This window comes from Mastomys coucha, unplaced genomic scaffold (genome assembly GCF_008632895.1).
Source record: "Mastomys coucha isolate ucsf_1 unplaced genomic scaffold, UCSF_Mcou_1 pScaffold21, whole genome shotgun sequence".
Taxonomy (NCBI): Eukaryota; Metazoa; Chordata; class Mammalia; order Rodentia; family Muridae; genus Mastomys; species Mastomys coucha.
In genome coordinates this window covers 26,394,599-26,412,229 of record NW_022196904.1, presented here as the reverse complement: position 1 = coordinate 26,412,229, position 17,631 = coordinate 26,394,599, and the positions used below count along the sequence as shown (strand labels likewise).

Here is a 17,631-nt window from a genome sequence, read left to right as displayed (position 1 = left end):
CAAGAAGTTGGATTTTGTCGAGGACAGTTGGCGGAAGGGATCTCTTGAGCCCAAGAAGTTGGATTTTGACGAGGACATTTGGTGGAAGGGGTTTCTTGAGCCCATGAAGTTGGACTTTGTCGAGGACAGTTGGCGAAAGGGGTCTCTTCAGAACAAGAAGCTGGATTTTGCTGATTACAATTGGATTTCGGTTGATAACAGGAGAGTTTCGGTAGACAGCAAGAGGAGTTTGGTCGATAGCAAGAAGGGTTCGGTCGATAGCAAGAAGGGTTCGGTCGATAGCAAGAAGGGTTCGGTCGATAGCAAGAAGGGTTCGGTCGATAGCAAGAAGGGTTCAGTCGATAGCAAGAAGGGTTCAGTCGATAGCAAGAGGGGTACGGTGGATAGCAAGAAGGGTACGGTGGATGGCAGGAGATTTTCCTCCGATAACAGGAGAGTTTCCTCTAGTGGCAAAAGGGATTCGGTCGATAGTAGGAAGAGCTCTGGCGCCAATAATTTCAGTGAGGATAGGAGGAGTTCAGGCCAAGACAAAGAAGCGTCTCTCTCCAATCTTGCCAAGGTGCAACACAGCAAGCTGCCATGGGCCACCCTGTTGAGAGCATTGGGTCGTTTTAAGCTGTCTCTCCCAGATATCCGTCGGTTTTATAATCTGTCCTCCCGTGACCCCCTGGCCTTAGACAAGGATCGTCGGCCACGTGACAAGCACCGCAAGCCAATCGTGAAGAAGTTCTGGGGCAACCAGCAGCCTCTCTCTAAGGTCAGAACCACCCACCAATGTCAGAGGACCCAAGCGGCCTCCCAGCCACCTGAGCGAGGCCCGTCATCCGCTCTGCATCCTCCCACAGCAGCCTCTATAGAAGGCAGAGGGGCAGTAGCCTGTGCAGCCCTTGGAGAGCATTTGTGATGCCTGAGGCTGGCTGAGTTGCCTGCCATCTTAATTTCTACATTTCCAGTCCCATGCACCTTTTTACATCCCGGGGAGTCCTCTGCAACTGTGTACTTTATCCACTTCGACCTTTCTGGGCAGAGAGCAAAACCCTGTCCCCTTTCCCTCCATCCTTTCATGGTCCCTCAACTCAGTGTCTAGAATCCTACCCCATGATTCTTAGCTGTGGGAGGAACAGGGTAAGGGAAGGGCCATTTTCATCTGACTTCCCTATCTTTGCTTTTCAGCTTTGCTTTATTGTTATAGTTCTTGTACCATACAGTCCAACTGAGCAAGGTGTACATTGAACAATGTCTTTTTTTTTTTTTAACATTTTCACATTGTGTAGCTGTCACAACTCTTGAACATTTCAGTTACACCTCCCACCCACCAAAAAAGGTTAGCTATTATCAGTCATTTCTTGTTTTCTTATAACCCACCCTCCTAACCCTAGGCAACCACTATTCTTACTAGAGTCTCTATCTACACACACAGTATACCTTCTACATGTGTGAATATGTACATGTGCTACTGCACCATGCACACAAAAAAGAAAACAATATAATTAAATAAAATGTGTATTTCATCATGCATTCTAAGTACATGCCCCATATCAGATATGTAATTTTGTTTTTGTTTTGTTTTTCAAAGATTTATTTATTTTATATATATGAGTACACTGTAGCTGTACAGAGGGTTGTGAGCCATCATGTAGTTCCTGGGAATTGAATTCAGGACCTCTGCTCCCTCCAGCCATGCTCACTTCGGCTCAAACACACCATAAGAGGACATCGGATCTCATTACAGATGCTTGTGAGCCACCATGTGGGATTTGAACTCAGGACCTTCAGAAGAGCAGTCAGTGCTCTTAACCACTGAGCCATCTCTCCAGTCCCCGTAATTTTCTTTTGGGGGGGGGGGGTTTCAAGACAGGTTTTCTCTGTGTAGCCTTGGCTGTCCTGGAACTCACTCTAGACCAGGCCGGCCTCGAACTCAGAAATCCGCCTGCCTCTGCCTCCCAAGTGCTGGGATTAAAGATGTGCACTACCACCACCCGGCATAATTTTGTTTTTCTGAGACAGGGTTTCTCTGTGTAGCCTTAGCTGTCCTGGAACTTGCTCTGTAGATCAAGTTGGCCTCACATCCACAGAGAAATGCCTGCCTCTGCATCCAAAGTGCTGGGATTAAAGCTGGGTGCCACCATGCCTGGCCGGATGTGTAACTTCTTTATGATATCCTTTGCAGCCAGATGTTTTTAACTGAATTAAATTAGTTTTATTTTTTAAGATAGGGTCTCATTATGTATCCTTGAATGATGTGGAACTCTTTGTGTAAGAACCAGACTGGTCTTGGACTCACAGAGATCCATCTGCCTCTGCCTCCTGAGTGCTTCAGTTAAAGGGGTGCTCCCTGGGTCTGGAGAGTCAGTTTAGCATTTAAGAGCTTGTGCCATTTTTCTTGAGGACCAAAGTTCAAATGAGGACCATGTCAGGTGACCTCCACTGCCTGTGAATCCAACTCCAGGAGACAGAAGCCTCTGGCCTGAACAGACACCTGTACTCACATGCACACACCCCCTTAAATATAATATAAAATAAATCTTTAAAGGCATATTAAAGCAACTATAATGCTCAGGAACATTATTTTGTTTTTTTATAGGACATAGTTTATTTCTGTTTGTCTTTTCTTTTCATTCTTTTATTTCCCCCAAAAAGTCTAGGTAGAAATCAGGGATTCCATTACACAGAAGAAAAATGGGAATAACAATTTGGGGAGGGCAACCTGCACTTTTTGCTGTCAGGTAATGGTGGGTGAAGAAGGGATCTGTCCCATCCCTTGCACTCAAGGCTTTGGGGTGTATCTTTTTTGGGGGTGTATGACTCTTTTAGTTGTGATATAAACTTATAAAACCACAGGCATATGCACTTAAATTTGCCTCAGTTGGGAGGGAAGGTTGTTTCTGCCCATGGAGCTATATGAAGCAAAAAAGGCAAACATTGATGTGTTGCTGTAGTTGAATAATCCACTCTACCTCCCCGGCAACGGCTGCACAAGTTCCTTGCTAGCTGCCCCAATTCAGTTCTAGGATGAAACACACACACACACACACACACACACACACACATCCTTATATTTAATATGCCTTATCAGCTCAATGGTTGGGCCACTCCCAAACTTGCATGTTGCTAACGCCTCCCCTTGGATACTCCTTAATTGTTACTTACTAAAATCTATATTCCATCTTTGCTACCCTAGACCCAATGCCCCCTTCCCCCCGGGGCTGCTCTTCCCTGGCCCTTACATGATTGTATGCTTTCCCTTCTGCAACTGTCAAGCCTGGTCCTTCTGCTTCTCCTACAAGGTAGTTCTGCCTCTTTCTCTGTGGCCCCTTTGCCCTACAATCCTAAAGTCCCGCCTCTGTCTCCCTGCCCAGCCCTTGGCTGTTGGCAACTTTATTTGCCAATCAGAACCACCTGAGTATAGGGACCCCCAGGGTCTCCTATGCAGAATTCTCGTGCAATTTTGGGAACGCATACTGCAAGTACTAAAGCAAATCCACAACACTGGTGACTTGGCTCCTCTGTCTCTCCAAACATGGAGTCTTATCTTTCGGAAAGGGAACAGTAGCAGCTGCCTTGGCTGGTCTGTGAAAGACAGTCACAGCTTACCCTCTGGGATGGAGAGTCACTACCATTCTTAGGAGATTTAGAGGCTTCCTTGGGAAGTGTTTCGAAGCTCTGTCTATACAACTGGCGGAAATGGGGTCCTGGCACTGGTTCCACCACGTCAGGGAGCTTGTTTGAAATGCAGAGGGCGCTATACTCTGCCGCAGACCTCTCTTGATCACGGGTGATCACATAGATTCTATTCCAAATAGAAATAGCCGCACTGACAAAGCAGCTTCAAAAAGTCAACTGCCTTCCGCTGTCTCGCCCTGGCTGTCCTTTTCTGTCTGTGTCCTCCCTCATGGTGACTTTCCATCTTCTTGCTGTCTTCTTACGGTCGTTTCCCCTTTACTGACAACACAGGCACACATGATTTTAACTGTGATGGCATTTATCTATTCTTGCTGTTGTCTTTTGGTGTCAGCTCTAAGAAACCACCAAGGCAAGAGTGGGGATATTTACACGTTTGTTTTCCTCTGAGCCTTAGAGTTTCAACACTCAACATTTAAGCGCTTTTTAAAATATATTTTTTAAAGATTTATTTATTTAGTGTATATGAGTACACCGTAGCTGTCTTCAGACATACCAGAAAAGGGCATCGGATCCTGTTACAGATGGTTATGAGTCACCATGTGGCTGCTGGGAATTGAACTCAGGACCTCTGGAAGAACAGTCAGTGCTCTTAACCATTGAGCCATCTCTCCAGCCCAACATTTAAGCTTTTGATCCATTTTGACTTCGTTTCTATATATGGTAGGAAGTATGTTTGTTTTTGTGTGTGTAAATGACTAGTTTACCCAGAAAATGTGCTTAGAAAGCTGATTCTCTCATCTTTGTATGTGCATGTCATGTATACTAGCATTCCTATGTCTATATGTGTGTTTGTGTTGGAGTGGGGATGTGTGCATGTGTGCATTTGTGTGTGTGCATGTGTGCATGGGCATCTATGGGTGTATGTGTGCATGTGTGCATTTGTGTGTGTTTGTGTGTGTGAGTGTGTGTGTGTGCGCGTGCGTGAGCACCACAGATCAACATTAAGTGTCATTCCTCATATCCCATCCACCTTGGATTCTTTTTTTTTTAAATTATTATTAGTGTGTGGAGAAGGGGTGTGCACATATGAATGAGAAAGGACAATTTTGGTGGAGTGGGTTCTCTTTCTACCTTGTGGGTCCTGATGATTGGGTTCAGAATGTCAGACTCACACTGGCTTCATCTCTAGCCTCACTTCCTACTTTGGTGTTTCTCGTTTGTTTGTTTGTTTACAATACAAGGTTTCTCTGTGTAACCCTGTCTATCCTGGAACTTACTCTGTAGACCAGGCTGGCCTTGAACTCACAGAGATCTGCCTGCCTCTGCCTCTCAAGTGCTGAGTGCTGGGATTAAGGGCTTGGACCCCCCCACCCCCCAGTCTAGCCTATCTCGGTGTTTTTATTTTTTGGTTTTGAGACAAGATCTCTCACTGGGACCTGGGCCTTACTAGCTCACCAGTGAGGTTCGGCTGGGTGGCCAGCCAGCCCCAGGGGTTCACTGTCTGCCTCTCCAGTGCAAGGGTTCATTACAGGCAAACACTATTGGCATTTGCTGTCGGTTAGGGCAAGTTTGGAAGTTAGAGGACAATTGGTTAAGTTGGGGTCCTTGGGACTGAACTTAAGTCACCAGGCTTGGCAGCAAACACCTTCACTAGTTAAGCCATCTCACCCACCCACAGATTTGTGAAATTTCTTCTTGAGTTTTCACAAAAGCTTTAAGAGAAGCTTGACTATAGAGATTGCTCAATGGTTAAGAGCATGCACTGTTCTTCCTGGGAGACCTGAATTCATTGCCCAGCACCTATGTTGGGCGGCCCACAACCATTTGTAACTCAACATTCAGGGCATCCAATGCTCTCTTCTGGCCTTTCAGCACATACACACACACACACACACACACACACATAAATAAAAATTAAAAGAGTACATGTAAATAGGCTGGGTGTCGTGCTCCATGCCTTTAATCCCAGCACTCAGGAGGCAGTGGTAGGCAGAGCTCTGTGAATTCTAGGCCAGCCTGGTCTACATGGTACGTCTCGGGATAGTCAGGGCTTTATAGAAAATGGTCTCAAATAAATAAATAAATAAATAAATAAATAAATAAATAAAAGCACATAGGAAAAGATCAGTTTATCACTTTCTACAAAGATTTCACTACTATCTTGGAATCTGATGAGGTGGTGTTGGACTTGTGGGTCTTTTTGAGGACCTCTGATATTTTAGCATGATTCCATCTACCCATCTGGGATTATAGGATGCTGGTCCTTTTATGTAGGTCTTCAATTTCTTTCAACAACGTTTCATTCTTTCCAAGCGATACAACTCCCTCCTACTCATCATTTTTGTGCTGGGATCCTCTCCTTAATTTTTTTTTCATGTCACATGTTTATAAACACTGCTTGGTTTTGCATCTTGTCCTTGCGTCCAGTGACACTGCTAAACTGGTTGTCCTTCCTTTTGTCTAGATCCCGTATAAAATTCTGACAGGGCATGACCACATCGTGAGTTCCTGCCACTTTTGTATGGATGACACAAGGCTCCTCAGTAGCTCCTATGACTGCTCAGTGAAGCTGTGGGTAGGTAACCGGACGACAGGGTCTTTTAGCGCTCAGACGTCGCATACACTTAGGCTCCTCCACTAGAGATTTCTCCAGCACCAAGTTCTTATTTTCTAGGGTTTGCCAAGGCTTCTGGGCAAGTGCAAGATAAAGAAGCCCACCCCAGTGTTGAGTCCTCAGAAGAAGCCTAGAGATAACCAGCCTGTAGCTCTGAACACAGTGGGGGCTCGGGCTGAAGACCAAAATGCTGACATCCCCCCAGCTTTGGGGAGGGGGTCCTGGTTGTTCCTGGTCTCTACTTGGGTGTCACTGAGCTATACGTTATTTTCTTTGGTTATAATTTTATTTCAGATATATTTATTTATGTGTATGGGATTTTGCCTGCATTCCACATGTGTGCAGTTCCTACAGAGGCCACAAGGGGCATCAGATTTCTTCCTGGAACTCGAGTTGCAGATGGTTGTGAGCCACCTTGTGGGTGCTGGAAATTGAACCTAGGTCCTCTGGAAGAGCAGCCAGTGCTTCTAGATGCTGAGCTATCTCTCTCCAGTCCCAATCTTAATTTTTCATATTTTTTATTTTTGAGGCAAAGTTTTGCTAATGTAACCCAGGTTGGCTTTGAACTCGCAATCCTCCTGCTTCAGCCTTCCACATACAGGAATTATAGACTTGTGCCATCACACCTTTGGGCAGACTGTTATTTATCAAGGTCTCCTTTGCATGTGGAAACTCAATTATAGTGTACTGATCTTATATCGTACAGTTGTGTTAAAAATGTTTTCATCTTAATTTTTATTTGTGTGTGTGTGTGTGTGTGTGTGTGTGTGTGTGTACATACACGCTCTTGTAGGCCAGGGAGGGCATTGGGCCATCTGGAACTGGAGTTCCAGACAGTTGTGGGCCTGCCTAATGTGGGTGCTGGGAATTGAAGTCAGGACCTCTGGAAGAGCAGAAAGTGCTCTTAACCACTGAGCCACCTCTCCAGTGCCCTGTTTTTTTAGATGCCATATAAAATTCTTATTTGATTTAAGCACACTGTGAATTCCTGCCACTTCTGTGATATCCAGGCCTTGGGCATTCACAGAGGACAAATGGGGGCCAGGTCTGTGTTCTGCCCCAGAGACATGGAGCAAAGAGGCAGGTCTGAGGCAGGTCAGTGCCTGGCTGTGCAGTGACAGAGAAACCAGGAACAGGGTGTGGTGTTCAGGCCAGGCTGCAGAGAGGCCTCTACTCTGCTTGTAGAATTTGGTGTTAACATCCAGCAGGCCTTGACTGGTCTCTGTGGCAGGGCTGACAGAGGAAGGAGCACCGATGGAGGATGACGTTGGCCGGCAGGGACTCGGCTGAAGATGACCACGGGCTGGGGCCACATGGGAGGACACTTGGTTCTGGGGTTTTCTGCTGTCCTCTGGTTTGAGTTGAGAAGCAGCAGGTTGGAAGATTGTCAAGGGTGCTTCAGGTTCTGGCATGGGGACCTGGGCAGAGTTGAGCCCCTGATCCTACAAATGACCCCAGAGGAGCTTCTTGCCACTTTTGGGTGCCAAGGCACAGACCGATCAAGTCAGAGGGTTTGAGCTTATCCCAGGTCAGCTCAGACCCTGTATTGGGGACCCAATGGCTATGTAACCCTGGGTGGTTTATCCACCTCTTAAGGTCCTCTGAACTGCTGCAGCCTCAGAGAACCAGCTGTGTGGTGGGGCTGTGCCAAGCTTTGCCCTGCCCACCTCCACCCCCTCCTCCGTGGATCCCCAAACCTCCCTCTGCTGCTTCCCTGTGGTCACCTGTGCACTTGGAGACCAGGATCTCACTGTGGGGAAAACTCTCACCTTCTCTGGGATCCATAAAGCCTATTCTAGCCCTCAGTAATCGCCAGGGGTCCCCAAGCAAGAGGACAGGTAACTGTCATTGTGTGCTGTTCATCTGAAGGATTCGTAAGGTTTGTGCATGTCTGGGCTGAAAGGCTGTGTCTGCTTGGTTTTTTTTGCTTGTTTTGCTTTTCTGTTTTACACACACACGCACACACACACACACACACACACACACACTCACACACTATACACTTAAAGAATTGGGACCACACAGAAATATTGAATCATAAATTCCATCTCCAACCCATTGTCACACTCCCCCTGACTTCTCTGAGAGTCAGTCAGTGCTTTCCTTCTGCCTCCTTCAGATAAATCTCGCTAGTACTCCGTTGGGGCTATAGCTCAGGGCAGAAGACCCATCCAATAGACTCAAGGCCCTGCTAGGCGTCATACTCAACAGGAAAAGAGAACAAAATTAAAAACTTCCTACAAAACTAATCAAAACCCGATCAGTATTTTACCCTTCAAGTTCACTTCCCGCTCCCACCCCCCACCCCCGCACTGGCTTTTCCAAAGGCCAAGCGCAAAAACCTGCTCGGAGCCTCTGTCCTTGGCTGCTGTTCCTTCTTTTGGCCACATGGGGACACTATTGAATTTGGAATTGGTTCATTCTCTGCCCAGACTTGGAGGCCTGTAGTTTACAGTCTTATGCGTGAGGGGGGTGGGGATGGGGTGGGGGTGGGGTTGGGGGGTGGAGGTGGGGTTGTTTTCCGCTGGAGCAGTGGTTCTCAACCTTCCTAATATTTGTGACCCTTTAACACAGTTCCTCACGTTGTGGTGATCCCCAGCTATAAAATGATTTGTTACCTCATAACTGTAATTTTTGTTATGAGTTGTAATACACTTATCTGTGCTTTTCAATGATCTTAGGTGGTCCCCGTGAAAAGGTTGTTAGGACCCTCTCCCGGGGGTCTCGCCCCACAGGTTGAGAAACACTACTACTCTAGAGGTACCGCGCCAAGCCAGAGAGACTGGATCCCAGTGGTCGGCATCAATCTTTCTTCCTGAGCCCACGACACCAGCCTGAGTGTGCCCTGCCCTGCTGAATTCCATTTGGGGAACTCCCAGCTGCCCTTATCTTCCACTGAGCTTGGAAAAGGGCCTCCTGGGATTTCCTGAATGTGGCCATGTGGCCCAGGAGACAGGCTTAGGGAGCTGGGTGTGTGTAGCTTAGCGATCACAACAGGCCTGGGGCTACCATAAAGGCCACTAGTGAGCCCACATCTGGCTTTAGTCTAGGAACCAGTCTGGTGAGTAGTCTTTTACCATCTTAGGAGATTCCCCCCACCCCCACCCCCACCCTAGTAATAAAGGAAGCTAGCTAATCACACCTTTACAGCATGTGCAAACTGCCTTCTTGGAATTCAGGCGCAGGCTGGGCGGAGTAGGCATGGGATTGGTCTCTTCTCTAAGCTTCCAGGTCTTGGGCTCTGGCACACCTTTCTGGGAGACAACACTTTACATGGATTAATGTAGGCTATTTCTGTAAATGGTGAGCCCCAAGCTCTCCAAGAGAAGATTGGCAAACACCTCGCTTCCTTCAGACTTTGCCCCCAGCCCCTTATTATCCGGTGCTCTTAACTGTCCCTGTCGCCGTAGGGAACTTGAGTGCATGAGTGTTTTGCTTGCATGTTCATGTGTGTACCGTGTGCATGCCTGGTGACTGCAGAGGCCAGAAGAGGAAGTCAGATCCCATGGAACTGGAGTTACAGACGGTTGTTATCTGCCATGCCGGTGCTGGAAATGGACCTGGGTCCTCTGAGAAGGCCTCTTAACCACTGAGCCATCTCTCCTGCTCTACATAAATCTTTAATTATGCTTAAAAAAAATGCACCCTGTGTATATGGAAGTCAGAGGACAACTTTCTGGAGTGGGTTCTCTCCTTCCCATCTTGTACGTACCGGGGATTGAACTCAGGTCATCAGGCTTGGTGGCAAGCGCCTTTACCCACCGAGCTATCTCACTGGGCCATATATTTATATAAGGCTTTAACCACAAATCTGGTTATTTCCTTCAAAGGCACCCCTCAGAGTGTAATCACAGGGCCAAAGGGCATGGAATTAATTATATTTAAAAGAAATTCTTGAGGCATATTGATAGATTCTGTGAAACCTCTTTGGCCAGTACAAAATGAGAAACTAATCACAAGTCCACTTGGTGCCTGGGGCACTGTAAGGGGGATTTCCTGAGGATGCTGCAGACAATGCAGTGTCCCCAATGCTTGGGATGTTGGAAAGCCCCAGAACTTTGCTGTAGGCAAGCTAGGAGCTACTGCTGACCAGAATTGATGACTTCTGTACATAAGCCTTGACTACTGTCTCTCCTCTCTCCCATTGATTTGAGGACGCTGAAGAAGGAACTGTGATTTGGGACTTTGAGCCACGACCCAAAGCTCCTGTTTTAGAGTGCAGTATCACGGCTGACAACAGAAGGTGACGTCCAGTCTGTTTTACACTGGTTGGGGGAAGTCAGAGTCAGCAGGCAGGCCTTCAGACCTGTATGCAGGCTTCTGCTTGTTTGTTTAAGAAACTATACAGACACATTCCCCTGTTTGAGCCTCAATGTTTCCATGTGCTTTGAGAATCAAGGAGTCTAACAATATAACAACATTCTGAACACTTAAATTGCTTAAAATAGAATGCTTACTGTAGTTAAGAACCTAGTCTGAATTTTCTTTTCTTCCTTCTTTCCTCCTCATCTCCTCTTCCTCCTCCTCCTCCCCCTCCTGGTTCTCATCCCCACCCTCCTTCTCTCCACCTCCTCCTCTGATTATTGTTTGAGACTGTGACTTACTCTATAGAGCAGCCCAGCCTGCAACTCATGCTGCAGCCCAGCTTGCCTCCAGCTTGCACCAGTCCTCCTGTCTCAGCTCCTCCAGGGGCTGAGATGACAGATGTGCCACGAAACCTTGCTTGAATTTTCCTCACAAAGTATCTTTTCTATGGTCACACAAAGCCCGTGGCAGCTGCACCTGCTCTCAGCTCACTATTGCCGTGAGAAAACAACCATGACCAGAAGCAAGTTGGGGAGGAAAGGGTTTATTTGACTTATACTGCCACACCACTGTTCATCACCAAAGGCAGGAACTCAAACAGGGCTGGACCTGGAGGCAGGAGCTCATGCAGAGGCCATGGAGGGGTGCTGCTTACTGGCTTGCTCCCCATGGCTTGCTCAGCCTTCTTTCTTATAGAACCCAGAACCTCCAACTGCCTAATCTTATGGAAGCATTTTCTCAACCTCCTTTCAGATAACTCTAGCTGGGTCAGGTTGAAATACCCCACCTCTCCCAAAGTTCACTGGAGAGATAACTCATAAGCTAAGACCTAAGTTCAATTCCCAGCACCTACGTGAGGTGTCTCATATCCTCCTGTAACGCCAGCTCCGAGGGACTGAACTCACATACACATACCTATACACAGATAGGCACATACACGTAATTTAAAATGATAAAAGCAACTTTTAAAGTGTGTTCCTTGACCCTGAGCAGAGGCTCTCAAAGAACAATACAAGTTAAAGGCAAGTGTGGTGTTCAGGCGTCATAGGGATTTTTTTATATATATATATATATATAAGAGGAAAATCTTTGCCATATGCTACATGGGCAGGCAAAGGTGCATATATTTGTTAGCATATTTGTCACTGGGACAAATCTTGAGACGAACAACTTCAGGGAAGAAAGACTTGTCCTGGCTCATGACTCTATAGGTCACACAATGTCACAGCAGGAGGGTGCAGGGTGGTAAAGGTGCTCACTTTGCGGCAGCCTGGAAGCAGAGACACAGGAATACTCCAAGGACAAGATCTGCCCAAATACACGACCCCAGGGGTTACTCCCTGTATGTAACTCATCCCACTCAATAGTTTCCACCACCGATGAGCAATGCCATGGAAGTGTGAGTCCATCAGTGGACTAAGCATGAATAAAGACAGACAGATCCTCAGACAGTCCCCTCAGCCTCTCTACCAGCTGGAGACTAGGTCTTCAACTCCTGGAAGGTGACCCCTCGAACCCAAAACACAACAGGACATTCACATACACATCTAAATGCACTAGAGCATTTCAGAACACAGCAGGCTATCCAGAAAAGCATTGTTCCTGCAAGAAGACTGATAATACATGAACAGAGTGAGGAATGGCATGCTCCTTAGGAGTCGCAAAGATGACCTGGAAAGAGAACCCATCCACCCACCCACCCACCCACCCACCCACCCATCTATCTGTCCATCCATCCATCCATCCATCCACCCACCTATCCATCCACCCACCCACCCACCCATCCATCCATCCATCCATCCATCCATCTATCTATCTATCTATCTATCTATCTATCTATCTATCTATCTATCTATCTACGTATCTATCTCTTTTAACTATTTTACTTGTTAGCTGGGCATGGTGGTGCATGCCTTTAATCCCAGCACTTGGGAGGCAGAGGCAGGTGGAGTTTGAGACCAACCTGGTTTACAAAGTGAGTCCAGGACAGGCAGGGCTACACAGAGAAACCCTGTCTCAAAAAAACCAAAAACAAACAAATTATATATGTATGTGCCTATATAGAAAGAGTTTTTGGTTTTGTTTTGCTTGTTTATATTTTATGTGTACCAGTGATTTGCTTGCATGTTTGTAAGGGAAGTACATGTGTGCACTGCCTTTGGAGGCCAGAAGGGAGTATTGGAGTTACAGATGTTGTAAGCCTCCATGTAGGTGTTGGGAACTGAACCCGGCTCCTTGGGGAGAGTAGCAAGCACTCTTAACCACCGAGCCATCTCTTTAGCCCCTGAAATCATATTTTTATAACCTTAACTATAGAAGACTATCTTGGAGCGTCTGAAGAGTAGGAAGGATAATGGTGCTAGAGAGTCTGCATACCGTTTTCCGGGGGATGCACAAGTCCTCAGAGTATTTGGAAAGATCAGTCTTGGTCCTAAGTCACCAAAAGGAGAAAGACTCCTCATAGGAACCACAGGCTCTCGTGACCATTGTTAAGATGCAATGTGTGTTTGACTCTTTTCAGGCTAGTGGCATCATCTTATGATAAAACGGTGAGGGCTTGGAACGTTGAGACAGGTCAGCTTCTGGTACGTATGCCCTGCCCCTGTGAGGGTGTCAGAGCACAAGGCCATGGCTGGGCTACGGTGGCTTTGGGCTGGACCTGGGATTGGGGACAATGACAGAAGCTCCAGGTCTTCCAGGAAGAGCATATTTTCACCTGCAGGGAGACCGCATGGATGGAAGGTAGGTATTGGGCAAGAGAGGCTTCTACTCCAGGCAGATCAGGGGTTGCGCTCAGAACCACAGGGTGAGGCCGAGAGCAAGTTGGCCTTGTGCCCCGGGTTCCCCAGTGAGCCACTTGGACTTGAGACTTGATGAGGCAGGAAGTGGGCTGAGGTCGTAGAGCAAAGGGTATGAGGCCAATGAGCCAAAGCTGTAAGCCTTTCCCAGTCTCTTGTCTCTGTGTCCCAACAGTCCTGGGGTTCCATCCTTCTGCAGTCCCCAAGCCTAGACAGTGTTAACACTGCTCAGGGGCCACCTGGCACCTCCTGTCCCAACCCTTGCTACCCCCCACCTAACATCTTTGCTACTTTCTCTTATCCTACTTTCTTTATCACCTCCCTCTCCTCTTCTTTCCTTAAAAACAGCCTTTCTATCAGGGTGGTGGTAGTGTACACATTTATTCCCAGCACTCAGGAGGCAGAGGCAGGGGGATCTCTGTGAGTTGGAGGCCAGCTTGGTCTACAAAATGAGACCCTATCTCCTAAAACAAAACAAAATAACAATAGCAAAAGTGAACACACACCTGTCTAAGTTGGTGCAGTGGTGTACACACCTATAATCTCAGTGCTGAGAGGCTAAAGCAGGGGGAACCCATTCTCAAGACGAACACAGTGAGACCCTCTGGAGAGATGGCTCAGCAATTTAGAGTACTTGTTGCTTTTGCAGAGGATCCAGAGTTGGTCCCCAGAACCCACACAGTGCCTCACAAGCTCCTATAACTCCATTTCTAGGAGATCTGACTCCCTCTTCTGGCATGCACAGGTACTGCATGCACATAGTGCATATACATAGAAACAGACAAAACACTCATACACATAAAATAAATAAATCCTAAGAAGGAAGAGGAGAACAAAAAAAACTCAAATATTCAACTTTCCTCCTTAGTGTAAAGGTCACCACACTCATCATAAACATTTTAAGGACAATTCTTAGATTAATGTGTTGGTGTGTCTGTCCTGTGTAGTTTGCTTCTGAATACAGGAGGTTTTGGGGGTTTTCTTGTTTGTTTTGTTTTGTCTTGCCTTTCTCTGCAGCCCAGGCTAGCCTGGAACCCTTGGTCTTTCTGCCTCAGCCTTCCAGGGGCTGAGATTACAGCAGCACATGCCATGATATGAATATGGAAATCAGAGGAGAGCTCGTGGAAGTCAGTTCTCTCCCTCCACTACAGTAGGTTTTGAGAAATAAATTCAGGTTTTACAGCTTGTAAAGCTTTACCCGCCAAGCCATCGCACCTGCCTGGCCGATAGAGTGGATGCTAAGTGAAATTCACATATATTTGTGACTGCTGTTGTTATTTTAAACTTCTGTCTCTGTCTTTCTGTCTGTTTCTTTCTCTCTGTCTTTGTCTCTCTGTGTCTGTCTCACCTCTGCCTCTCTCTCTCTCTCTCTCTCTCTCTCTCTCTCTCTCTCTTTGTGTGTGTGTGTGTGCGCGTGCGCACGTGCGCGTGCGTGCACCAAGCTACTCTCCTGCAGTCAGGAAAACCTTGGATGTTTGTCTTTATATTCCATCATGTTTGACACAGAGTTGGTATCTCTCTTTCTCTCTCTCTCCCTCCCTCTCTCCCTCTCTCTCTCTCTTTCTCTCTCTGCATATACCAGGCTAGCTGCTCTCAAGCTTCTGGGAATGCCCTGTCCCTGCCTCCCATCTCCCCACTGGAGTGCTAGGATTGCAGATAGATGCTTCCCCTTCTGACTTTTGCATGGATTCTAGGCCATTCAGACTCTGATCCTCATGTTTCATGGCATGTGTCTTATCTACTGAGCCACCTCCCTAGCTCTGCACACACACACACACACACACACACACACACATGATTGGCTTTATGTGTAGGCATGTATACCTTAATGTATACATGTGCACCGCATGAGTGCAGGTACCCCTAAAGGCCAGGGGAGGATGTCACATTGTCACATTCCCTGAAGCTGGAGCTATAGGAAGTTGTGAGCTGCCGACATGGGTGCTGGAAACTGAACCCCAGTCCTCTGTAAGAGCAGTGGGCATGCCTAACCGAGGAACCATTTCCACAGTCACACATACACACGCACCTTTATGTGTTGGCTGGGTTTTGATATCTCTTCAGGGTATATAGCTAGATTTCACTGCTAAGGTAAGCAGTATAAAAATACTCTTAACATACAGCTTAACTCTTCCCAGAAAGCTGTGCCAACTCATAGCCTTGGCATTCAAGCAGGAGGCCATGTCGCCCATCCTCACATGCCAGGTATCATAAACTTAAAAGAATCAGCCAGTGTGTTAGGTAATAGATGACACTTCTATGGATAATTCCTGATTTGGAACATCTTTTTCCAAATTTTTTTTTCCTGTTGTAATTTCCCTGCTGTTGTCTCTGGCTAGAATTTCTATTTCAAGGTCCCCACACCGCCCCCCCACCCCCACCCCCCGCTTTTTAAAAGTCCTTTTATTTACTTCTGTTGCACAAGTCACCAGTGACCATGGCCAGCATCGAGGATGGCTTAGTTATTGAGGGCTGCTTGACAAATGGCTCCAAACCCTGGTTGCCTTAAACAGCCAACGTTTTTATTTCGGGTGGTTCTGGCTCCAGTTTCTTTCTTAAGTCACAGTGACAATGTCATTTGGAGCTACAGTTATGCTGGGGCCCCCCACTGGGCCAGAAGGATCTCCTTCCAAGATGGCTCACTCCCGCAGTTGTTGGCAGGAGGCCTCTGTTCATATCCTTGTGGGTCCCTAGGGTCACACGGAGCTGTGTGTGTGTGTGTGTGTGTCTTTAAAACATGACAGTTAACTCTTGTGGAGCATGAATTCCAAGAAAGGACAAAGAACAAGCTACAGTTACCCCCCCCCCCTCTCTCTCCTTAAGATTCAGGATCTCTCTGAGTTTCCAGTTGACCTTGAACTCAGAATCCTCCTGCCTCGGGGCTGCCATGTGCTAGGATCACAGGCATACAGCACCATGCCTAACTTCTTCTTTTATTTTATTCTCCCCCCCCCCTCTCTCTTGGATGCTGGGTATTTAACCCAGTGCACCAAGATGCTAAAATACACTATACCACCAAAGTACTTCATATTATAGTTCTCTGTTCTCTCTCTTCCCTCTCTTCTCCCCCTTCTTTCCTCTCCCCTCCCTTGTTCCCTCCCTCCCTTTCTCCTCCCCTCTTTCCCTTCCTCCCTCTCTTCCCCTTTTTCCCTTCCTCCTTCCCTCTTTCCTTTCCTCCCTCCCTGTCCCCTCCATCCCTTTTTCCCTCCTTCCCTTCCTCCCTCCCTCTCTCTCTCCTTCCCTCCCTTTTTCCCTTCCTTCCTCCCTCCCTTCCTCCCTGCCCTTCCCTTTTCTTCCCCTCAAGTTCCCTCCCTCCTGGTTTCTTTTGAGATAAGCTCTCACTTGTAGCCCAGGTTGGCTTTGAACTTGCCACCCTCCTGCCTCAGTCTCCCAAGTGCTGGGAGTATAATGTGGTCTGCCACCCCCAGCTTCAGTGACTGCTTTCCTAATGTGATGCCATACCATCCCTTCTGCCATACTCTAGCTGTCAGAAGCAAGTTCTGGGTCTGGCCACATTTAATAAGGGAACAGCTAGGCTCAGTCTGTTGGAAGGGGTCTGAGGGAACACCTTAAAGCTGGAGTCTGCTGAGCAGGTGCACTGTCCTCTTTGGGCCTTGCCTCGTTCCAGTGGAAAATCAGGCACGATACCTTCGTAGTGTGCTGTAAATTCTCTCCTAACGGGAAGTACGTGCTGTCAGCCTTGGATGTTGATCGTGGGATCTACCTAATGGATCCAGAAAGCATCACCACCGTGATCCATATGAAAGGTGAGGCTGCCAGGTTCCCCACAGATGGCAGCAATGCCTGGCCACTTAATCAATAGGGACCTCTGATTGGTTTATATGGTGAGACTTGTCAGGGTCAGGGCCACATCATGAGCCCCATGGGCTACTGCATGCCAGGAATTGTAACACATGGATGGTGGAGGCAAAAGGATGAAGAGTTCAAAATGATCTCTTTCTCCAGCTTTAGTGACTGCTTTCCTAATGTGCCACACTGTCCCTTCTGCCATACTCTAGCCATCAGAAGTGAGTTCTGGGTCTGACCACATTTAATAAGGGGACAGCTAGGTTCAGTCTCTTGAAAGGGATCTGAGGGAGCACCTTCAAGTCCCTCACTGAGGGATTCTAGGCAGGAGCTCTATCACTGAGACACACCCCCAGCCCCTCACTGTGGGATTCTTGGCAGGGGTTCAACTACTGAGCACACCTCCACCTCTCACTGGGGTATTCTAGGCAGGGGCTCTACTACTGAGCCACACCCCATCCCCTCCTTGGGGGATTCTAGGCA

General features: G+C 47.4%; 1 protein-coding gene across 1 annotated transcript in view; it reads left to right on the top strand.

Annotated features, from left to right (window-relative positions):
• Wdr88 (WD repeat domain 88) overlaps positions 1–17,631 on the top strand; it is a 37,775-nt gene that overhangs the window by 432 nt on the left and 19,712 nt on the right. Inside the window, exons 2-6 of the mRNA XM_031386195.1 lie at positions 23–757; positions 6,089–6,199; positions 10,393–10,481; positions 13,065–13,128; positions 16,970–17,108. Coding sequence (XP_031242055.1) covers positions 23–757; positions 6,089–6,199; positions 10,393–10,481; positions 13,065–13,128; positions 16,970–17,108 — 1,138 coding nt within the window. The remainder of the gene's footprint in view (positions 1–22; positions 758–6,088; positions 6,200–10,392; positions 10,482–13,064; positions 13,129–16,969; positions 17,109–17,631) is intronic.